At 49.1% G+C, this 20,426-nt stretch overlaps 7 protein-coding genes across 7 annotated transcripts; 5 read left to right on the forward strand and 2 right to left on the reverse strand.

Annotated features, from left to right (window-relative positions):
• Nucleotides 1-1,297: 1,297 nt before the first annotated feature.
• Nucleotides 1,298-3,495, forward strand: GIQ15_02157 (transcriptional regulator Medusa; the record flags this gene model as incomplete). The annotated part of the gene is made up of 3 exons (XM_033549574.1): nucleotides 1,298-1,321; nucleotides 1,460-1,619; nucleotides 1,673-3,495. 3 exons carry the CDS (start codon nucleotides 1,298-1,300, stop codon nucleotides 3,493-3,495), a joined length of 2,007 nt encoding a protein of 668 aa, XP_033406735.1.
• A 1,582-nt stretch (nucleotides 3,496-5,077) lies between these two features.
• GIQ15_02158 (tryptophan synthase) lies at nucleotides 5,078-7,295 on the forward strand (the record flags this gene model as incomplete). Its single annotated transcript, XM_033549575.1, has 3 exons — nucleotides 5,078-5,213; nucleotides 5,275-5,578; nucleotides 5,651-7,295. 3 exons carry the CDS (start codon nucleotides 5,078-5,080, stop codon nucleotides 7,293-7,295), a joined length of 2,085 nt encoding a protein of 694 aa, XP_033406736.1.
• A 296-nt stretch (nucleotides 7,296-7,591) lies between these two features.
• On the reverse strand, nucleotides 7,592-8,026 carry GIQ15_02159 (uncharacterized protein; the record flags this gene model as incomplete). The annotated part of the gene is made up of 1 exon (XM_033549576.1): nucleotides 7,592-8,026. One exon carries the CDS (start codon nucleotides 8,024-8,026, stop codon nucleotides 7,592-7,594), a length of 435 nt encoding a protein of 144 aa, XP_033406737.1.
• Nucleotides 8,027-9,394: 1,368 nt separating this feature from the next.
• GIQ15_02160 (vacuolar ATP synthase subunit B) lies at nucleotides 9,395-11,439 on the forward strand (the record flags this gene model as incomplete). The annotated part of the gene is made up of 6 exons (XM_033549577.1): nucleotides 9,395-9,496; nucleotides 9,901-10,062; nucleotides 10,123-10,439; nucleotides 10,502-10,776; nucleotides 10,839-11,057; nucleotides 11,129-11,439. 6 exons carry the CDS (start codon nucleotides 9,395-9,397, stop codon nucleotides 11,437-11,439), a joined length of 1,386 nt encoding a protein of 461 aa, XP_033406738.1.
• A 383-nt stretch (nucleotides 11,440-11,822) lies between these two features.
• On the reverse strand, nucleotides 11,823-14,011 carry GIQ15_02161 (carboxypeptidase S1; the record flags this gene model as incomplete). The annotated part of the gene is made up of 2 exons (XM_033549578.1): nucleotides 11,823-13,952; nucleotides 14,009-14,011. The coding sequence occupies 2 exons, from the start codon at nucleotides 14,009-14,011 to the stop codon at nucleotides 11,823-11,825; spliced, it is 2,133 nt and encodes a 710-aa protein (XP_033406739.1).
• Nucleotides 14,012-15,307: 1,296 nt separating this feature from the next.
• On the forward strand, nucleotides 15,308-18,379 carry GIQ15_02162 (uncharacterized protein; the record flags this gene model as incomplete). The annotated part of the gene is made up of 4 exons (XM_033549579.1): nucleotides 15,308-15,926; nucleotides 16,142-16,266; nucleotides 16,308-16,490; nucleotides 16,559-18,379. 4 exons carry the CDS (start codon nucleotides 15,308-15,310, stop codon nucleotides 18,377-18,379), a joined length of 2,748 nt encoding a protein of 915 aa, XP_033406740.1.
• A 293-nt stretch (nucleotides 18,380-18,672) lies between these two features.
• On the forward strand, nucleotides 18,673-19,967 carry GIQ15_02163 (uncharacterized protein; the record flags this gene model as incomplete). Its single annotated transcript, XM_033549580.1, has 3 exons — nucleotides 18,673-18,861; nucleotides 18,917-18,970; nucleotides 19,032-19,967. The coding sequence occupies 3 exons, from the start codon at nucleotides 18,673-18,675 to the stop codon at nucleotides 19,965-19,967; spliced, it is 1,179 nt and encodes a 392-aa protein (XP_033406741.1).
• Nucleotides 19,968-20,426: the final 459 nt, after the last annotated feature.

Here is a 20,426-nt window from a genome sequence, read left to right on the forward strand (position 1 = left end):
TGTTCATTGTTTTCTTCTTCGTCTGCTTTTGGGGACTGTTCTTTCGCTGTTCTCGTTGTTTTCCATCCCGTAATATCTCGCTGCTCGTTAATTATCCGCCGCATACTCCGATTTCCGCTCCCGGGTAGTCCTGCCTACCGTTCGATCGCTTCCCACCCGACGCTCCAAACCGAACAACGCCAGCACTCATCCACAAAAAATATATACTCCGGATATATATATATATTGTCTATATATAATTGCAAGCGAGAAGCAGACGGATTGGACCAGACTCAGCACCCCGGTCAATTACGTCGTTGCTACTAGGCAGATATCAGGCCACCCTCGGCTAATATATAAACGTCACCTCATCACCATCATCACCACCATCATCAACAACAACATCATCGACATCATCATCGAGGTCTCGCTGTTCGGAAGAGACCATATAGCCCAAACGAATTCCACAACGGTATTCATATGAAGAGCAGAATCTTTATCGGACAATCTATAATCAAGGTCAGCGCCAGACATATACGCCCGCCTTTGTTGCGTTCCCATCATCATTTTCATCTACTCAATGCATTATCCTTCCTGTCTGTGTCGTGTCGGAGTCTAACACATCCACAGATATCCTGATTCTCCTTCATCAGTGTGTGCAGCACTTGTTTAAAATTCATTGGAACGACAGTGGCTTTTTAAAAGCCATCTAGCTGTTTTCCTTTATTCTCTCGGTGGGTTTCCCTTGTCCATCCACTGCAACTAGCCGAGACCCTTTCCAAACCGCATCACTTTTTCCTCTCTCCTTCTTCCTTTTTTCCTTCTTCCTTTTTTCCGTCCCACAATTTATCAACGCATACTAACCGTGAAGCAGCTTAGTTTATTGCTTGATTTTCTTTCACGGCAGATTTGATCTACCGCTAGTTGCTGAGACAAGATCCCCAAGGCCCCGTTAATCAACGCCGAAAAAGAAACCAGACCTGGTCGCCTATTCGATCTCAACACTTGCCTTGTTCTGTGCCACTTTTCCGTCCTAGCCTGAACGAACCCACGAACTCCGGGTCCTGCCAATCCTCATTCGTTCACCTTTGATCGGAAATTTTTTAAATGATTTTTTAATTTTAAAAAATCACCCACGTCACTCGTTTATTGTCTCGGAGAACTGCGTATCTTCTTACCAGATACATCGTTCTTCAATCTGTTTTATTTTTTGAGATCTAGTCTCAGTCACTCGCTTTAAAACCAAAACCCTGTTCCCGCTGCATAATCTCTGCAATACCGCCAATCTGGCTTACTCAAAGACTCAGGGAGCTCCGGTATGTACCCCTTTCCTGATACTTTGGTTTTGGATATATCTGTGCATTTCCGACCTGCTTGAGTCGTGTCTTTTCTTTCATTCAGCTTTTGCCTCCTTACCTGCCTGCCTGCCTCTGCCTGAAGATTTCGGCTTCCAGTTTGACTAACTTCATCATTGTTACAGTTCGAGCTCCAGTCCCCATTGATCTTTGACGAGTCTCTTGACTTCTCTGATCCAGAGGAGTCTCGGTTCGCTGGGGCCTATTCGGACAGCCTGCTGGCTAAACCTGGTAATCTCCTGTCCATGTCTGCTCTCGACAAGGCTCAAAAGATTGATTACCTAGGTAAGTTCATCCTGAGCCTTTTTCTCTCCCCGTATGATTCTAACATTGTATAGACTCGGACGAGACTTCCAACGCGCTGCGTGAAACATCAACTCTGCTTGCGTGCCCACCAGGATCCTACGGAACTTCCATGTACAACCCAATGCTGGATGGTAGCTTCATTTCTGACGACGACAGTGCTCACTACATGTCGAACAGCGCCTATGCCGGTTCCCCATTCGACATCCGTCGCTCGCCCAGTCTGGAATCAAACTGCAACCCTGCTCCCGAAGTGACCTCCTTCTCGCCTTCCATTGGGTACGAAGGCACCAAGTTGACCATCTACGTTGAGTCATTTTACGATCTGCTCAACCCTCCTACCTGGACGTTCTCTGTCGTCTTTGGGTCCGCCCATTGCGACTGTACGATTACCTCATTGGGCCTGGAAGATTCCAAATTCCAATACGCGCTCACTGTCACCGTTCCAGCATTCGTATCCACTGCTTGTTCTGCACTTTGCGTCGCTCTCCAAGTCGTCCTCAACGACCAGGAATCGTCAACTCAGCATATTGCACGCATTGGTTCGTTCACATACGACCAGGAGGCAAGACAGATGTCTCCCCGCAAGAGAAGAATGTCTTCCGCTTCAGATGGCACTTCTGCTTCTGCCAACTCTAGCTCTGTGAAGCAGATGCGCATCAATGATGGTACCAAGGTCGAGCGCCTGTCTGCATCCCCTTACTCGCCTTATCTGCCAACGCCCAGCTCGATGGGTAGCTATTCCGGACAGTATCAACAGGTTCTCCCCGCGGGACAATACGAGCATCAAATTCAGCTCAGAGCCACTGCTCCCTCGCCGCTCGCTTCCTCCTGGAGCCCATGCGTTTCTAACGCGACCGCAACGTCTTGCAGTCCTCCCATGTCCGTGACTCCCATTGCTCAGGAACCCGAGATGAACCGCGCAAACCCAACTCTGGTCCGTACCTCGACCATCCAGCAGGCCCTCGCGGGTGCCCCAAGCCCGAATGCCCCATTCAACCCATACGCGATGTACCCAAGCAAAGCCGTGCTCAAGCTGAACGGCGACCTTGATGCGATGGCTCTCAACTGGAAGCCCGAGGAATGCGAAGCCCAACGCCGCCTGGTTCAATTCACTCGTCGTCAGGAAGGAAGCACTATCCACGCTGACTTCAAGCCCGTGGCTCCTGCTGACCGTGTCCCTAACAGCATCTGCATTAGCTGCATTCAATGGGCTGGCAAGAAGGAATGTTATGTCACCAGCGTTGACACAATCTACTTGCTTGAATCTCTCGTCGGCGTCCGCTTCACCGTGGAAGAGAAGAACCGTATCCGCCGCAACCTGGAAGGTTTCCGTCCCATGACCGTCTCAAAGGCTAAACCAGACAGCGAAGATTTCTTCAAGGTGATCATGGGTTTTCCAAATCCCAAACCACGCAACATCGAAAAGGACGTCAAGGTTTTCCCATGGAAGATCCTCACCCATGCCCTCAAGAAGATCATCGGGAAATATTCCGCCAGTTACTCGTCTACGGCCGCAGCGTTGCCTGCTCCCCTTCGATCCAACTACGCTGGTAGCCCTAACATGTCGAGTTCCGGTATTGTGGATGTTCGTTCCGGTTCGCCCGCGGGACACCAGGCTAACTCCATGGCCAATGCGCTCCCACCTCACACGGCCTCTCACTTGTCCTCGTCCAGCTATATGCCTGTCATGGTCACCAGTGCCGCATCGCACCCTAGCCTAACCGCCGCATATAGCTATTCCAGCCTCCCCCATCGACACATCCAGCCATCTCCCATCATCGTCCCTAGCCAGGCAACATTCGATTTCAGCGCATATGTTGGCCACAACCAAATGCCGACCTACCAAAGCTCCTAATCGCGCTACCAATCTCACCTCAACCTCGAGTTCATTAATTCGTCGATTCCGCTTCTCCTACTTTCCTCGTTCCTGCCTGCATAGCGAGTTCCTGCTCTATTTCCTCCTTGTTTTCGCTCTGCGCATTCCCTGTTCAGCATTTTTCGAGAGTTTGGGTCCCGTCAGTCACTCCTTACATACCCCGATGCCACCAGTTATTGAGCAGTTGTGTTGGTTGAAAAGCAACTGTCTACGAATTTCCTTCCGTCACTCCTTAACGACCTTTATCAGAAACAAGCGTGGTGTTGGTTGCATTTATCGTTGTTTATTTGATTTTTTGGTGGCTCCGCTTATAAGTCGAGTCCTGTAATATTGTGTTATTATTTCTTTCCTTTTCCGCGCTTTGCGTCTGCGCCCGTTGGTCATGTCTCTCCTTCATCCTCCTAATGACGCACCTAATCCTAATACTGTCCTTCCCTCACAACCTCACCACCACCGCCACAATCACACTAATACCGCTCCGCTCCGCCCACCTCGACATCTTCCTCTCACACCATCACCCCGACTCTCCTTACCACATTGTACAGACGTGCTTGTTTCTGCCTGAGGCCGCACAACATCACAGAACACACCAGCATTTTTTCCGCATCTTGCATAAAAAAGACTCCGAGTTGGGCTGGTTTCACTCCTTTTAGCATTGACTGTTAATGCGCTTTTTTTGCCAGCGTTGAATTATTATTCCGCATGGGTTACACTCCTTTTTTTGTTATCGGTTATAGAAAGAGCATTTGCATCGGATATGGGTACGGGACTACAGAACTGGTTCTAACTGTCGTCTGTTTTTTTGTTTTCTGCTTTTTTTTCCCTCGCGTGTTTAAAAAAGGGAATTTGCGTTTTGTTTTGCTTTGCTTTCTACTTGCGTTGTTTCTAATAATTTATTTTTGCCTATTTTGAGCTTGCTAGCAGAATTGTAATCTTCTTGGATTTTTTGTTCGTTTACTTACTTTTTGGTCGCCTTCTGCGAGCCTGCTGGGATGGAAGAAATTGGAGTTCAATTTTAATAACATATACTACTTCGCTACCAACATGATTCTCTCCGTACTTCTTGTACTCTGTACAAACTTGATATATCGACGACAACCGACAACCGACATTCCCCGTATACATGGCTGGGATGTTCTATAAATACACGGACCGACTTCGGCTCTTCTGGTCTGGTCTACGTGGGGCGAATCTTAATTCTATCGGCGGAAAACTTTTGAGGCAACAAAACGGCCACTGAGTCACCCCCAAGTTTCCATGCTGAGGCCAAACGGGCTTTGTTCGACTATCATTTCTGGCTCAAGCGAAGCTCGCACGCCCGTATACGCAGCAGCATCTTCCCTGTCAATTGATGCCACCTCGTATCGCAAGGTCCTATCCAGTCGTTGACTTAATTTTGGCACCTGCTGCCCCACTACAGCTAAGTGCGCTGGTCTCGCCAGGCGTGCATACATATCTGCCACTCCGTCAGCTGAACCGGTGGCTGCTTATTTCCTTGCAACAACCTACAACACCAGACAGAAAGGATAGTTCTCGCGATTGAGAAGCTGGTATATTCGCAATGGAGCAGATAAAGCAGACGTTCGCAAAATGCAAGGAGGAGAAAAGGTCTGCGCTCGTGGCGTATGTCACCGCGGGGTACCCGGAGGCCAGCGAGACGGTTGATATCATTCTTGGGATGGAAGAGGGTGGTGCAGGTGAGTTGTTTTCGTTGTATGGGTGGGATGAGATAGAATTGTGCCTAATACTCCTTCACAGACATAATTGAGCTTGGAGTCCCCTTCACAGACCCCATTGCCGATGGCCCTACCATTCAACGAGCAAACACTCAGGCCCTCAAGAATGGCGTCACAGTCACATCTGTCCTTGAGATGGTTAGAACCGCCAGACGAAAGGGCCTCAAATCCCCCGTGCTGATGATGGGTTACTACAACCCTTTGCTACAATATGGTGAAGAGAGGATGTTGAAGGATGCCAAAGCTGCAGGTGTGAATGGCTTCATTATGGTTGACTTGCCACCAGAAGAAGCCGTCAGGTTCAGAGACTTGTGCAAGAAGGAAGGGTGAGTGAAATCTCAAGCGGATACTTTCGCTCTCGAGTCATAGAATAGACGCTAATTTTGCAACTTTGAAAGATTATCCTATGTTCCGCTGATTGCACCAGCTACTTCAGAGGCTCGTATGAAGCTACTTTGCGGAATCGCTGACTCCTTCATCTATGTTGTGTCAAGAATGGGCGTCACTGGCGCCACTGGTACTTTGAGTACCGGGTTACCAGAGCTCCTGAAGCGAGTACACTCATACTCCGGAAACGTCCCCGCGGCTCTAGGCTTCGGTGTTAGCACAAGAGAACATTTCTTGGAAGTTCAGGGTATCGCTGAGGGCGTCGTTATTGGTAGTCAGATGGTCACTGTCCTCGGTGAAGCGGCTCCAGGAGAGCGTGCTCAGAAGATCAAAGAATACTGCTCAAGCATTACTGGCCGAACTGTTGAACGAGGCCCTGTTCCTGAGTCATCTGCTGAAGCACCCGGTTTGGTAGATCAGCTCGAGGCTCTCAATGTCACCAAGAACCCTGCTGCTATTCCGGCACAATTCGGAGAATTCGGAGGGCAGTTCGTTCCTGAATCGTTGATGGACTGTCTCGCCGAACTCGAGGCTGGATTCAACGAGGCCAACAAGGACCCCAAGTTCTGGGAAGAGTTCCGCTCGTATTACCCATACATGAGTCGTCCAAGCAGTCTGCATCTCGCAGAGCGCTTGACTGAACATGCCGGCGGAGCTAACATCTACCTCAAGCGAGAGGACCTTAACCACACTGGCAGTCACAAGATTAACAATGCCTTGGGTCAAGTCCTCCTTGCACGCCGCCTTGGAAAGAAGCGAATCATCGCTGAAACTGGAGCCGGACAGCACGGTGTCGCTACCGCTACTGTCTGTGCCAAATTCGGCATGGAGTGTGTCATTTACATGGGTGCAGAGGATGTTCGCCGTCAAGCCCTTAATGTGTTTAGGATAAAACTCCTCGGCGCATCAGTCATTCCTGTTGAAGCTGGATCGCGCACTCTCCGCGATGCAGTCAACGAAGCTCTGCGCGCTTGGGTCGTCCATCTCGACACGACTCACTATGTCATCGGTTCTGCCATCGGAGCTCACCCATTCCCAACCATCGTCCGAACTTTCCAATCCGTCATCGGTGAGGAAACAAAGGCCCAGATGAAGGAACTCACTGGCCGTTTGCCAGATGCCGTCGTCGCCTGTGTCGGCGGTGGAAGCAATGCGGTTGGCATGTTCTACCCCTTCTCCAATGATCCGAGCGTCAAGCTCCTCGGTGTTGAGGCTGGTGGTGACGGCATTGACACCCAGCGCCACTCCGCTACCCTTACTGGTGGATCAAAGGGTGTGCTTCACGGAGTCCGAACATATGTTCTCCAAAATGAACATGGCCAGATCTCCGATACTCACTCCATCTCTGCCGGATTGGATTATCCCGGCGTTGGTCCCGAGTTGAGTAACTGGAAAGATTCCTCCAGGGCTCGTTTCATTGCTGCTACCGACGCAGAGGCCCTGTTGGGATTCAAGACCATCTCTCAGCTTGAAGGTATTATTCCAGCTCTTGAATCTTCACATGCTGTCTACGGTGCACTCGAATTGGCCAAGACGATGAAGAAGGGCGAAAATATTGTACTCAATTTGAGCGGACGAGGTGACAAGGATGTGCAGAGCGTCGCTGATGCTTTGCCTGAACTTGGACCTAAGATTGGTTGGGATTTGAGGTTCTAGATTATTGACTGGCATATAGGCGCCATTAAGGAATAATGGACTCACTTATATAAACGAAAAAAGATTTCGGGACATACTTTCCGTAAATTTAGAGACACATTAGCCATATTCTAAGAAAATATTACGTTCAAGTGAATATGGCTCTTTCGAAACGTAACCAGTTATTAATTTAAATCAGTATTAAACCTCTGATAGTAAAACTCGCGCATCGCCATTCCCAGTAATTCCAAGACTCAGTTGCAACTCCCATCCCATCCCATCCCTAGTCCCAATATTCCTCCCAATATCCATACATATTATTTTAAATCTGTCTCCTTGACCTCGACCGGTGATGCATCAAGCTCCACAGGCGAGGTAATGGGAGTTGAATCCAGTTCCCGAGCTCGGTTCATAGCAATGTTCCCGTCAAGCTTCTTCTCTTCACTGTCTAGTTCGCTCACGACGTTCTTCTTTGGAGCACGCGCAATGACTCCTGCAGAGTCTGGCATTTCTGGAATCCCGCTATCAGATGTATCTGGCTTCTCCTCCGCTCGTACCGCTGTTTTTCGCCGTCTAAAGAAGTATACAGCTCCGATTGCGAGTAAGAGCGCAAACACGGCGCATCCAGCAGCTATACCGCCAATTTGGCCTCCGCTTAAGCCATGTTCAGATGGCACGCTCGACGAGGTAGCGGTGGATGAACTCGGTGACGTGCTTTGCGTTTGATTGGAAGTTGGCGAAGTCATAGACATTGACGAAGACGCCGTGCTGGTGGCATTATTGAAATCGGCAAATTTGACACAACACTTTATATCATCAGGGCCTGGGCATGGCCATGGCTACAGAGATGAAGTTAGCTTTTGTTCAACATCAGAATTGTCCGCTTTATGCTATGACTGCAGTTCATAAATGGCTTCGATAGTACGTACTTTGCCAGTACCAGCAAAGAACTTGCCATTATCGCATCCGTTATTTGCAACGCTTCTGCATACGCCTTGACCCTCTTTCACATTGCAAATATGGACAAGACAGCACTATCCAAGGAGCTCGTCATTAGTCGTTAAGTCCATCATGTGGCACTGGATGGATAGTAATGCGGAGCACCTCGATATCATCGCCTTCAGGAGCACATATCCCCTTTGTAGACACACCCCGACCTACCAAACATATTGCACGTTAGACACCATCATTGATGATTCCACCTGAAGATAAAGAAGATGAGTGCTCATACAGCTCCCTTTTGGCATGCATTCTCCAACGCCTTCGTTGGTACTGCAAGTATTGTTGTTATTGCCTTGATTTGATTGCCGCAAGGCAAGTCGAGCCCCAGCCCCTGAGCTGAAGAGCCGCATTTTCGTTGACTTATTCAACCAGCCTAAAGCCGTCAGGTACGGAGCACAGCGTTCACTGGCGGCCGCTCGGCCACGGGAAACTCCAGATTTATATATAAGAAGGAAAGATGTGCTTTCAAGAAGGCTGGTTCTACTCCGTACATCGTCGAGGGAGATCTCCCCTATCCACAAGACCATCTGCTCTTCGTATTTATATAACCATCCGGGTCCGCAACTGGCGGGAACCGCTTCCGGTTATAGAGTGGGCTGAAGGTCAAAAGTCGTTTCACTTCGTGCAACCAGAGACATCAGCCAATAAATTGAGTCTATACACAGGGATGCGGGTTGATTGGCGTCGTATTTCCCGCCCTTTGGCTGACGATCATCTCGCTGAGCCTTGTTGTCGAGTCCAGCTCACCTCGCAGAGCCGCACCAAAGTTTCCATGTGAATATGCTCCAGCATATCCAACGAGTAGAACACTCCCCTGTCGTCTTTTATGCAGTTTCATCGTCTCTTGACGTGAAGAGAGAAGCTGAAGTAGGTAAAAAGGAACGGCGGACGCAACTAGATATGGTCACGTGATCACTTATTAAGCAATAGAGGGCCTCAACCCGTGATTGGCTGAAACGGGAAGCTGGGAACTACCTCCAGGTCGAAGCCCGCGGTCGATGTTGACGATGCTTGATGACGCCCGGAGCTGCTGGTAGATATAACTGCCCGCCTCGCCTCTTGAACCAGCCCATACACCGTCACTTGGATATCGTCGGGGTCGTCTCGTTCACGCAACCATGGCTCCAGGCTTAGAAGACCGCCGGATGGCTTCCGTCCAACCTCGCCTCAAATACAACACCGTTGGAGGTGTCAACGGACCCCTGGTCATCCTCGAAAATGTGAGCTTCCAGGCATTCGCTTTCCCTGGTATACTGGATGTCAAATGTGCTGACGGTTGAGGGGGGGGGCCTTTATAGGTTAAATTCCCCAGATACAACGAGATTGTGTCCCTTACGCTGCCAGATGGAACTGAACGATCCGGTCAAGTGTTGGAGGCTAGAGGTAGGTGCAGCTGTTCCATTTAGCTACCATTCCAAACGCTTCAGCTAATATCTTTATTTAATTCAGGAAGCAGAGCTGTCGTCCAGGTCCGCACATCGACCACTGCCTCGGTATAACGAATGCTGACTTAGATTGGTTGTTGATTCGCAGGTATTCGAAGGTACAACAGGTGTTGATGTCAAAAAGGTGCGGGGAACAAATTGAATCATACGCGAGCACCAGACACTGACTTGATAAAAAGACCAAAGTCGAATTCTCCGGCCACAGTATGAAGCTAGGTGTCTCGGAAGACATGTTGGGTCGAGTGTTCGATGGATCCGGACGTGCAATTGATAAGGGACCCAAGGTCCTTGCCGAAGAATATCTTGACATCAACGGCAGTCCTATAAATCCTTATTCGCGAGTGAGTTTCTCCAAGGCGATAGTCCCCAGGAACCACCAGGCTAAAACATTATCCTCATAGACCTACCCTGAAGAGATGATTTCCACTGGAATTTCTGCAATCGATACCATGAACTCAATTGCTCGAGGACAAAAAATTCCTATTTTCTCTGCTGCCGGTCTTCCTCACAACGAAATTGCTGCCCAAATTTGTCGCCAGGCTGGTTTGGTGAAGGGACCAAGCAAGGGAGTACATGATGACCACGAGGAGAACTTCTCCATCGTTTTCGCCGCCATGGGTGTTAACATGGAGACCAGTCGATTCTTTACCCGAGACTTCGAAGAAAACGGCAGTATGGAGCGTGTCACTCTCTTCCTTAACCTTGCTAATGATCCCACGTAAGATCCTACTTCATCCGAGACTCGTATGAGATCTAATTGAGCTAACGAAATTGATGCAGAATTGAGCGTATCATCACTCCTCGTCTAGCACTGACCACTGCAGAGTACTACGCTTACCAGCTAGAGAAACACGTTCTTGTCATTTTGACCGATCTTTCAGCTTACTGTGACGCTCTTCGAGAGGTCTCTGCGGCCAGAGAAGAAGTTCCGGGACGACGTGGTTACCCCGGTTATATGTACACTGATTTGTCCACCATTTATGAGCGCGCTGGTCGAGTTGAGGGACGAAACGGCTCTATCACTCAAATCCCCATCTTGACTATGCCCAACGACGGTAGGTATTCCACGCTCGCTTATCATTCTCCCGAAACTCCGGCGCTAATGGGTGAACTTTAGATATCACTCACCCAATTCCTGATTTGACTGGTTATATTACCGAGGGCCAAATTTTCATTGACCGTCAACTTGACAATAAGGGTATCTACCCACCAATCAACGTGCTTCCATCTCTCTCCCGATTGATGAAATCTGCCATTGGTGAGGGCCGTACCCGTAAAGATCACGGTGACGTTTCCAACCAGCTGTATGCAAAGTACGCCATTGGTCGTGATGCCGGTAAGTTTTCACCTATGGACTCTTGTCCCCCTTACGGTGGTAGACAAGGTTATCTAACAATGAAACCACAGCCGCTATGAGAGCAGTCGTTGGTGAAGAGGCTTTGTCTGCCGAAGACAAGCTGTCGCTTGAATTCCTGGACAAATTCGAGCGTACCTTTATTTCTCAGTCTCCATACGAATCTCGAAGTATCCACGAGTCGTTGGATCTCGCCTGGAACCTTCTCCGAATTTACCCTAAGGATCTACTCAACCGTATCCCCAAGAAGGTTATCGACGAATTCTACCAACGATCAGGCAAGGGACGAGCTCGTCCAACCAAGGATACGCGGGACACCACCGAGCCCGCTGCTCCCGCTGAAAACAATCTCATAGACGCTTGAGAAACACATCCTTGACCTGGAATGTGTAATATGTTGGCAAGAACAGGGGTTAGACCGTGTTATTAATCTATTTTTTCTCGGTATTGTATCTAAGCATCTGATATTTATTCGCTCATAGCTTTCATTCTCCACGGCAACAATGGTCTTTGAGGATAATCACCGGTCCATATTGGGTAAAACATTTCGTAATACACTTCTAATTTGACATCCATACTAGAAGTAGTTGCCCTGAAGTTTGACGTACTCTCTAACGGGGAACCTCATTATTCACAAGCATCCAAGCATCGTCTTAGCACCAATTATATATAAAGCATTTCTTTGCTCCTTACGAGCTTAAGAATCAATATCAACAGCAAGGTTTATGATATATGTTCCAAGTACATCTAGGCTCTCAATATAATCACGCTTACACCTATGAGTATTCCATATAGCCACCAACGTGGTACGATCCTTGCAGCATCCGATTTCTTGTCATGCGAAGAATTTACTGAACGCTGCCCGACCATCGACGGCGTGGTGATAGCAATAAACGCATGCGCTACAGTCCCATCTCGTACGGTTTTAGAAGCATCCTGTTGCCAGCCTTTCTTGGTAGCGGGTGGTTTCTTCCAATCAGACTCGGACTCATACCACACTCCATTTACAACAGCTCCTTCACCTCGTGCCAATTTCGCTATCTGCTCTGGTGAGCAGGTGTCTTTGACCTTTCGAACGTAGCATGTTGGCTTGGCCATTGGTGGTGCGGAATTAGTTGCTGTGGAGTTCGCATCGCCCTTGGTGCCGAAAGAAGTTATATCTACTGGTTGGCCAGTCGATATATCAGTGTGTCCTTGGATAATGCGAGAGAAGATCGTGAACAGTGTCTCCGGCTGGTAAGCGGGTATCAAGTGGCCAGCGTCGTAAATTCGAGTGAACGATAAGTTACCGAATTGTCGAACCATACCGCCAATGTATGTATCGTTGGTAATTAGGGGTGCATAGCCTGCGGCGTTAAAACCGCTCAGGTATGAGGATGGCGAAGAAGATGACGCTGCAATCGAGAATGAAGCAGCCTGGCCGCCCATCCAGTTACACAGATAGTCTCTGTCTCCGTATATGAGGGCAATCCGTATCCCGCTGTCCAGAAGCTTGGCTAGATCCGAGATATAATCCCCTCGATCAAAGTCTGCTGTATTGAGAAATGCCGAAGAAATTATTGAGCTGTAATCTGTAATATTCATTGAGACGCCAATGGACTTCTGCACTTGGTCTGAATTGAGGTACTCAAGGTATGTGTGAGGAGGAAATGGATCGAGGTTGCTCTGTGTGATGTCGTGCCCACTTCGCCCTATCTTTGTATATAAATTAGGGGTCTCAGCCAAACAACTTGAAAGTGCGTCAAGGCACTTTTGATTAACAACTCCCACACCGCCGGTATTTTCTGGGTCGGAGGTTTGAATCTCTTCGCGGCAAGCGATGGTTTTATCTCGGCAGCCGCCTGCTCTGGAAAAATTCTCAAGAAAGGCATTCTTATCTTCTGAGCTTGTAGCGTTGATCCCATAGCTATTATTATATGCAAAAGCCGGATAATAGGGATTTTGAACCAGATCATCGATGCAACCTTGCATAATCCCAATAGACCTAACGTTTATTTCCAGTGTTTCTGAGGCTGATATTTCTCCTCGCCTTCTGCGCCTATTCTGCTCCTCAAAGTGGGTGACAAAACTAGGAGCGTATTTGCCTCCGTAGCTCTCTGCAAATAAATTAATTGAAGCCGATTGAGGTTTTCTCCTGCGGGTCAATTTCTGGGTGCCTATGTAATACTGAGGGAATTCTGTCAAGATAGACTGTAGAACATGCCACATAGCTTTGGCTGCCGTTGAAGTGGTATTCGTTGTAACTTGCACGTCATTTGAGCTAGTTACCACCTTCAGCCAAGTATCCCTAGGCTGTCCCTGCGGCGGATCGGAAGGAGGGAAAGTATATGACGAGTCGATCAAATTCAGAGAGCCCTCCCGTAGCGAGTCAAAGGAGAAACCTGACTGAACAGGCTGATCAATGTATAGCATGTTAGAGCCCCTATCCCAACCCCATTCTCTTGCACGGGTTCCAAGTCTATCCTTTGCAATTTCAATGACCTCGCATGGCCCAGTCTCTTGAAACAATCCGACTAGACTCGTGCTCCCAGGTCCACCATTAAGATAGACTGTGAGCGGTGCTTTTTCAGGATTGATCCTTGACTCCACAAGCCAGAAGAACGTGTTGATAGAGCAATTTTGCTTGATCAAGCCCAGTGTTGACGGGGGGAGGCTTACATAGCCGGTATATTGTTTTTGGTCTTCGAAAGCGGTTTCACACGTCCCAGGAAGTGGGGTTTTGTATTTTATGGAAATCCCATCGGGGCTGGAAGCTGAGACGGTACTGCCGGTGGTTGCGCTCGAAAACCCTGTGTACGATGTCGATTTCGCAAGTGCTTGAATCCCCAAAGCGGAAATCGTGGCCAACACGACAATTAAGTGGCTCGACGTCTGTGCCTGGCTGTATCAGCATGAACCATGCAGGAGATTGTATCAATAGGCAGCCTCCTTACCATCTGTCATAGATCAGTTTCGGTGACAGAACTGCCAAAATTATCTTGTCCGTGCGTATTGAATTGAACGAATTGTAATATCAGATATAAAGACAATGGCAAATCATATTTAGCCATGCAAGTTGTGCAACCCCCCAGGATATATCTGGCTGATCTGAAGCCAACAACAACCTTCGGATTTGAAGGACAAACGCCCGTCAACGGGAACAAACGAAACAAGGAGCTAAAATCTGAAGAAAACCTGAAGGGACATATATTTGGCGTCGAAGGACCAGGGTATAAACGACGTTTTTCTCCCCCTATCTCAGGGTCTCCCCCTCCCGGGATACTAACGAGACAGCTCCGCATTCGCAAGAGTGTTCCGTTCCCCAGCAGCCACCCCAGAGGAGACCAACATGATCCGCATAATCCAAGGGCTACCGATCGTTTGACAAACGCGACAAGCATGCGGCAGCCCCATCCTGTCCGACCTGTGGCGCTCCAATCAGCCGATGGATCAAACAAACGAAACAAAGAAATGCATCAAATGAATTGTTGGTCTGCAGATTATTGAAATTACCCGGGTGTAGTTGTTTTTGTTGATGGTCATATTTCTATCACGCTGAGACGTTACCGTTTGTAGACAGAAGCTCTGGTGTCTACCGCGTTTTCTGGGTAAACATCGCCGGCCTTTTATGTGGTGTATGCCAAAGTAGTTAGTAGTTCTATGCATCTTGATAGCCTGGATCCGAAGACTGATCAGAGTGATAAACTTGTGGTAGATGTGAAGTCGGAATGTGCAAAATATTTCTGCCCCTGTGAGGAACCTTAAATAGGCAATTGCAACAACATGGGAAAAAACAAACGAAGCGATGAATCTTCCTTGCTAAAATTTCTCCTTGCGAAAACATCTAGCTGACTGCAGGCTGCCTACATTCGTCATGGTGCCTCGAGACGCACTCTCAGTGACGGTAGCACGCATCGCAAGGCTGGATTCTTGCGAACAAACACGGCCACGCATACGAGTAGGCTCAAGGCAGCGGAGTTTTAGGATTATCAAGTAATTATCAGGGGAATACCTACTCCGGATTATACGAGAGGCTCTCCGTTATACTGATCACATCAAGGCTACAGGATTCCAACCCTGGTTGTTCCCAGTATAGAAGGGAATATACAAGAGGCATGGGGAAGTATGCAAGGGTAAAGTGTTGGATACAACCATAGAAATGGCCGCTTCCCAATACTCATTATATTTCATCTGCTTTAGCCTATGCCCTTCTTTGGCGCACTACTACTTCAACGGAGCGAAAACTCGAAGCAATGGGCGGAGTGTCTTCTACTACCCGGTCCCAGGATGCCATGGACTTCCCAAACGGCAACGGAAATGGAGATACAATCAGCTCCTGTGGAGTTTCATACGACTACTTAATGGAAGTAAACAAAAGCACCAAACGCTATAATGCATTTGGACTGCATGGTTATGACGTCTATGGCTACCCATCCAGGGGCCCGAACGGTCGTCCAAGCAAGTATTCAGTTATAGTGAAGCCGAACGCAGATATCGTCGACACGGCCTTCCTTGGGTGGAACAAGTTTGCGCCACCAAAGCACCGCTTTACAGACCAGAGCGTGGAAGACAGATTTTGCTCCCTCCTCAGCAAGTCTGGGGGGAGGCTCTGGCCTAGCAATGTCCATCATTTCGAGAGCACCGTGGACCCAACGACGGCAGATCCCGGGGATGGGCTACAGTGGTTTTTTGCATGGCCTGGCATCGAGGAACATCCAAGTGCGAGGAACCTGACATCCGGCGAGGAAGAGTTTGTGGAGGAGGGCGGTGTTTGGGCATTGGAATACAAGTACGATTCCGATCATGGAGAGCATGGGAAGCTGAGGATGTGCATCACGATGGCAGAGAAGGTCGAGGTGATGAAGGAGCTAGGTGCGATTTTCTATCAAGACCCGCGAGACTGTCCGCCACTGCGAGATCTATATCCTAGCGTATAAATATACGAATAGCGGTGCCATAGTTAAAACTTTGGCGTAGTGCGTCACAGTCCGGCCCTCGCCTTATCTGATCGTGATGTCAGCCTCAGAAATAATTAAACGACGCACAGCTTCAGCCCCTCTTCCTCTTCGTCTGGTTAACATGTTCAGTCCCGGGGAAAGTCGGTCTATCTACGTATATTCCAGTGGCATGGTACGATGAGTCGAAAGGCAGCGTTGCAGTCCCGGCTGCTGCTCCGTCAGGTAAGCTACAGACCCTTGTTCACCGCTGGACGGTACGAAGCCGAAGAGCTGACAAGCTGCAAACAACCTCCAGCACGACCACCTACGATGTCAAGCCTACAACTGCCTCCCGCCCTTGAAGCGACGATGCTTCTCTCGCCCTGCAACGGCGCTTTCTCACCCGTCTCCCTTCCACCGAAACCATGAGAGCGTTGCTCATCCCGCCGAGTTCGCAGCCCATATCGGCCATAAAGCAAAGGAGAAGGAAGAAGACAAGGTCAGTACGCCAGGGGGCTTTGGCTTATTGCGATGATATATTCTTACTTCCGGGTCCCGTTATCGCAGGAATTCTTCCTCGACCTCTTAAGTTCCGCAACTACCAAACGAGAAGCAAAGTCATATCTCTCCCGGTTTACAGCCCCCCCAAAACCACTTCCTGCCGATATACACTCGAATGAGGAGAATACGGCTGGGTCTCAGGCTGTCAATGCAAAAGATAAACCCGCGGTGGCCTCGGTTAAGTCTTCGACCAAATCCGTGGCTTTCGATTTACCGAACTCCAAGGCCACAGTTCAGGAAAGCCTACATGTTGCTTTGGTTAAGATCAAAAACCCGCATATGCTGGATGATGCATGTCTTCATGGCATTTCCAAGACCCTCTCGCAGCTTAGCAGGCTTGCTATGAGCTGCTGCATTGTAGTAGACGTTGATACCCCTGGGAATAATGCAGATTACCGGAGACTAGCATCCGACCAGGCAAGCCGCTTTGCTGCTGGAATCGATAAAGTCCATAGCTTGGGTGCACGGCGATTGGACTCGGTGATGTCCCTGGATGGACCCGCACGCACGCCTTCCGTTTTGTCTAGAAAGTCGCTACTTTCTCCTCTATATCGCGGTCAGATCGTGGTAGTTGACCCTGTCGGCTATACAAGTGATACCTCGGAGGCGTTTCCGATATCAGCAGATGAGCTGATATTAGCGTTGACAAGAGAGCTAGCCGGCCTAACATGCAAACCTACGTTGGATGAAAGTGCGAAGGAAGCAGCACGGAAAGTTAAAGAGCGGCAGCAGGAGGTGTCTCTAGAGAGGCTCATTGTTCTAGATCCATTGGGCGGTATTCCATCGTTGGGACATGGGCGACATAAATCTCATGTTTTTGTTAACCTTGAACAAGAATACGAGGATATCCGGAGCGAGATAACCCAGGCCACCAGATCCAATCCACGGCGTGTACAAGAATCCGACGCACCTGGGCTGCAAAATGGACTGGAAGGACACCTAGCTAACCTGACATTACTCCAAAAAACACTGGCAATTCTTCCACCATCCTCTTCAGGCCTCATTACAACCCCACACGACGCCACAAACTTAGCAAACAGCCGTCGCGGCTCATCGGGGACTCCTATGGTGGGCACTCGCCAGCGACGGAACCCCTTGATCCATAATCTCCTTACAGATAAGCCTGTCCTTTCTGCGTCCCTACCCGCCCGCCGGCGCGGCGAGGAGAATGGCGACCAGACCCCAAACAACACCCAGCTACGCCATTCAACTTTTGTGAAGCGTGGGATGCCGCTGACCATGCTGCCTGATCCGAGAATTAAGTGCTGGACTGCAGCGAATAGCGGAGCGCCCCGAATAAACTTGACCGATACAGCAATTGACCTACCACGGCTAGTTCACTTGATTGATGACTCTTTCAATAGAAAATTGGATGTTAAACACTACTTGGATCGGGTAAACAATCGACTTGCAGGCCTGATCATTGCCGGTGAATACGAAGGCGGCGCGATTTTAACCTGGGAAACGCCTCCCGGTGTCCCAGACGACGGGAGCCCCGAGAGTATAGTGCGAATGGTTCCCTACCTGGACAAGTTTGCCGTTCTAAAGAGAAGCCAAGGCACAGGCGGCGTTGCTGATATTGTTTTCAACGCGATGGTCCGAACCTGTTTCCCCAGAGGAGTCTGCTGGCGAAGCAGGAAGGACAACCCGGTTAATAAGTGGTACTTTGAAAGATCAAGGGGGACGTGGAAGCTCCCAGACTCGAATTGGACGATGTTCTGGACCACAGACAACGTACCAGAGAACGAACAGCTTTTCGAGGACTATGAAGGCGTCTGCCGTTCGATCCAGCCCAGTTGGGCCGACGGCAAGAAGGAGATCGACTGAATACGCGGATCTACGATCTATCTAACAGAAAATACGCGGATCTACCTAGCAGACATCTGGTCTATATACTCCGTGTACTCCGTAGAGCTTTTTCTATCTTTTCTACATGGAAGTAAAGCTTAACCAATTTAAACATTTTTGATGTGGCACGGACCACCTTTCTATCCTTTTTCTTTTTAATCCAACGAAGTTTTTGCCTCCAAAACAACGGCGAAGAGAAAGAAGAGAGAAACCGAGAGCCGGACGTGAGCTACTTGTACCATGCTTGCTGAAGATGAAGAGTTGAAACAACAATGCCAATATGCATAGAGTGCTGTTACCCCGTTTCCCACCTTTACACGTCCTACAGCAAGGCGGATGATCGCGCCTTGGGCAAGGGAGTGCGTCTGACGCAATGCCCGCGATGTCAGCGATTTGCGGATAAATACGTTGAACATGACTTCGTTGTGCTCTTCATCGATCTTGTTCTTATTAAGCCGCAGGTACGGCCTTATCGTGTATCCCTATTGCCGTGGTTCGTTGCGCTGATTCTACTAGGTTTACAGACACCTGCTCTTCAACAGGCTTGGGAGGGACGATGACAAGTTCGACGTAAGGACCTCAAATTTCACACAAGACGATAGATGTACTGACCTTCTGGGCTTCGTTGCAGCGCTCGATTATCCGTCTCGGGATCCTTATTCTCCTTTTCGACGTATACCTCTCCTGGGCACGAATCGAAAAGTCCTCCGCTATCGCTGCATCGTCACTTGGGAATACTCCGATAATAGTTCAATATGTCTTCTTCCTCACGCTGAACGCCCTCGCAACCCTCGCACACCACATGGCCGTTCGTTTCCTGGCTACCGTACTCGTTCTGAAACCAGCGGCGCAATCTCAGAAGGCCCATGACTTGGCGCATCGAGTGAACACCCCCCTACCTCTGCCATCTGACGTTAACGCGGCCGGGAATGGCATGGCTACTCAATCCACACCGAACCCCAATACAGTATGCGGGCCAAGCCCTACAATTCTAAGCCGTTCATCGTCTGGTAGCGATACAGTCGGCGCCTGTCCTCAGCAAGCTACTTCTTCTACCACTTTACCAATGTTGACCGTGGAACCAGAATTTCCACCTCCCCTCCGAAGGGCATCCACGGCCCCTCCGCAGATACGGCCGATCCCTCCTCCGGCACTCGCCAGTCGAAATGCGATAAGCACAGCTCTCCTAGTTAGCAGTTGCACAAAGCTGTTCCCAATACTCCTGGTTATATGGGGAACAGACGCATCAGGCGCGAATTCGGCTGATTCCGATACCTTGTTTCCGCCGGGTGGTAGCGAGGAGTCTGCCTTCCCTGCTCTACCCTCCGTGTCATGGTCTTCACAATCCCTTGACTCGATTTTCCGGTCTGCGTTATCTGCTGTCTCGCAGCCTTGGTCATCGCTGCTTCTATCAGTCACGAATACCCACCTTGTGCTGTTGAATAATATTGAAGCTCTGCTTATTCTTTTAGATTGTGGTTATGCCTACGCCATTGCGCTGACTCTTGGCGGTCAGTTGGCGAGATGGGTGGTGGAGAGATCTCTCCTAAGCCTTGTAGGGCTATGATATATGATGTACCCCCGAGCTAGACTACCTAAAAATCAAAAGAACATGTAAAACGAAGCAGCAAGGTGTCTGAGATATGAACTCTAACCATTCATGACTGGGTTTATCGTGTTCAAATAATATAGAGATACCCATGAAAGGAAATGATATTACCCAGTGATATATAATGCTACAGATCCCCGTCTGATAGGAAGGTTTGTGGAAGTATGTGAGAAGTATAAGCGCTGAAAGAAACCCCAAGTAATAGAAAATAATATCAACAACTCGCCAACCGCGTTTGTTCGTCGTTCAATTGGCATGGTGTGGTCTCCTATCGCTGCTCTTCGGTCCGAATAATGGATGTAGTTGTGCAAGGAACGTTACCGCTATACGTAAACGAAACATTAGTCTTTATACGATCGTAGATATCGAGTTCATAAGAGAAACAACATACCCCACATGAGATAGCAGAATGTGAAT

Source organism: Arthroderma uncinatum, assembly GCF_011692745.1.
Source record: "Arthroderma uncinatum strain CBS 119779 chromosome Unknown scaffold2, whole genome shotgun sequence".
Classification (NCBI taxonomy): domain Eukaryota; kingdom Fungi; phylum Ascomycota; class Eurotiomycetes; order Onygenales; family Arthrodermataceae; genus Arthroderma; species Arthroderma uncinatum.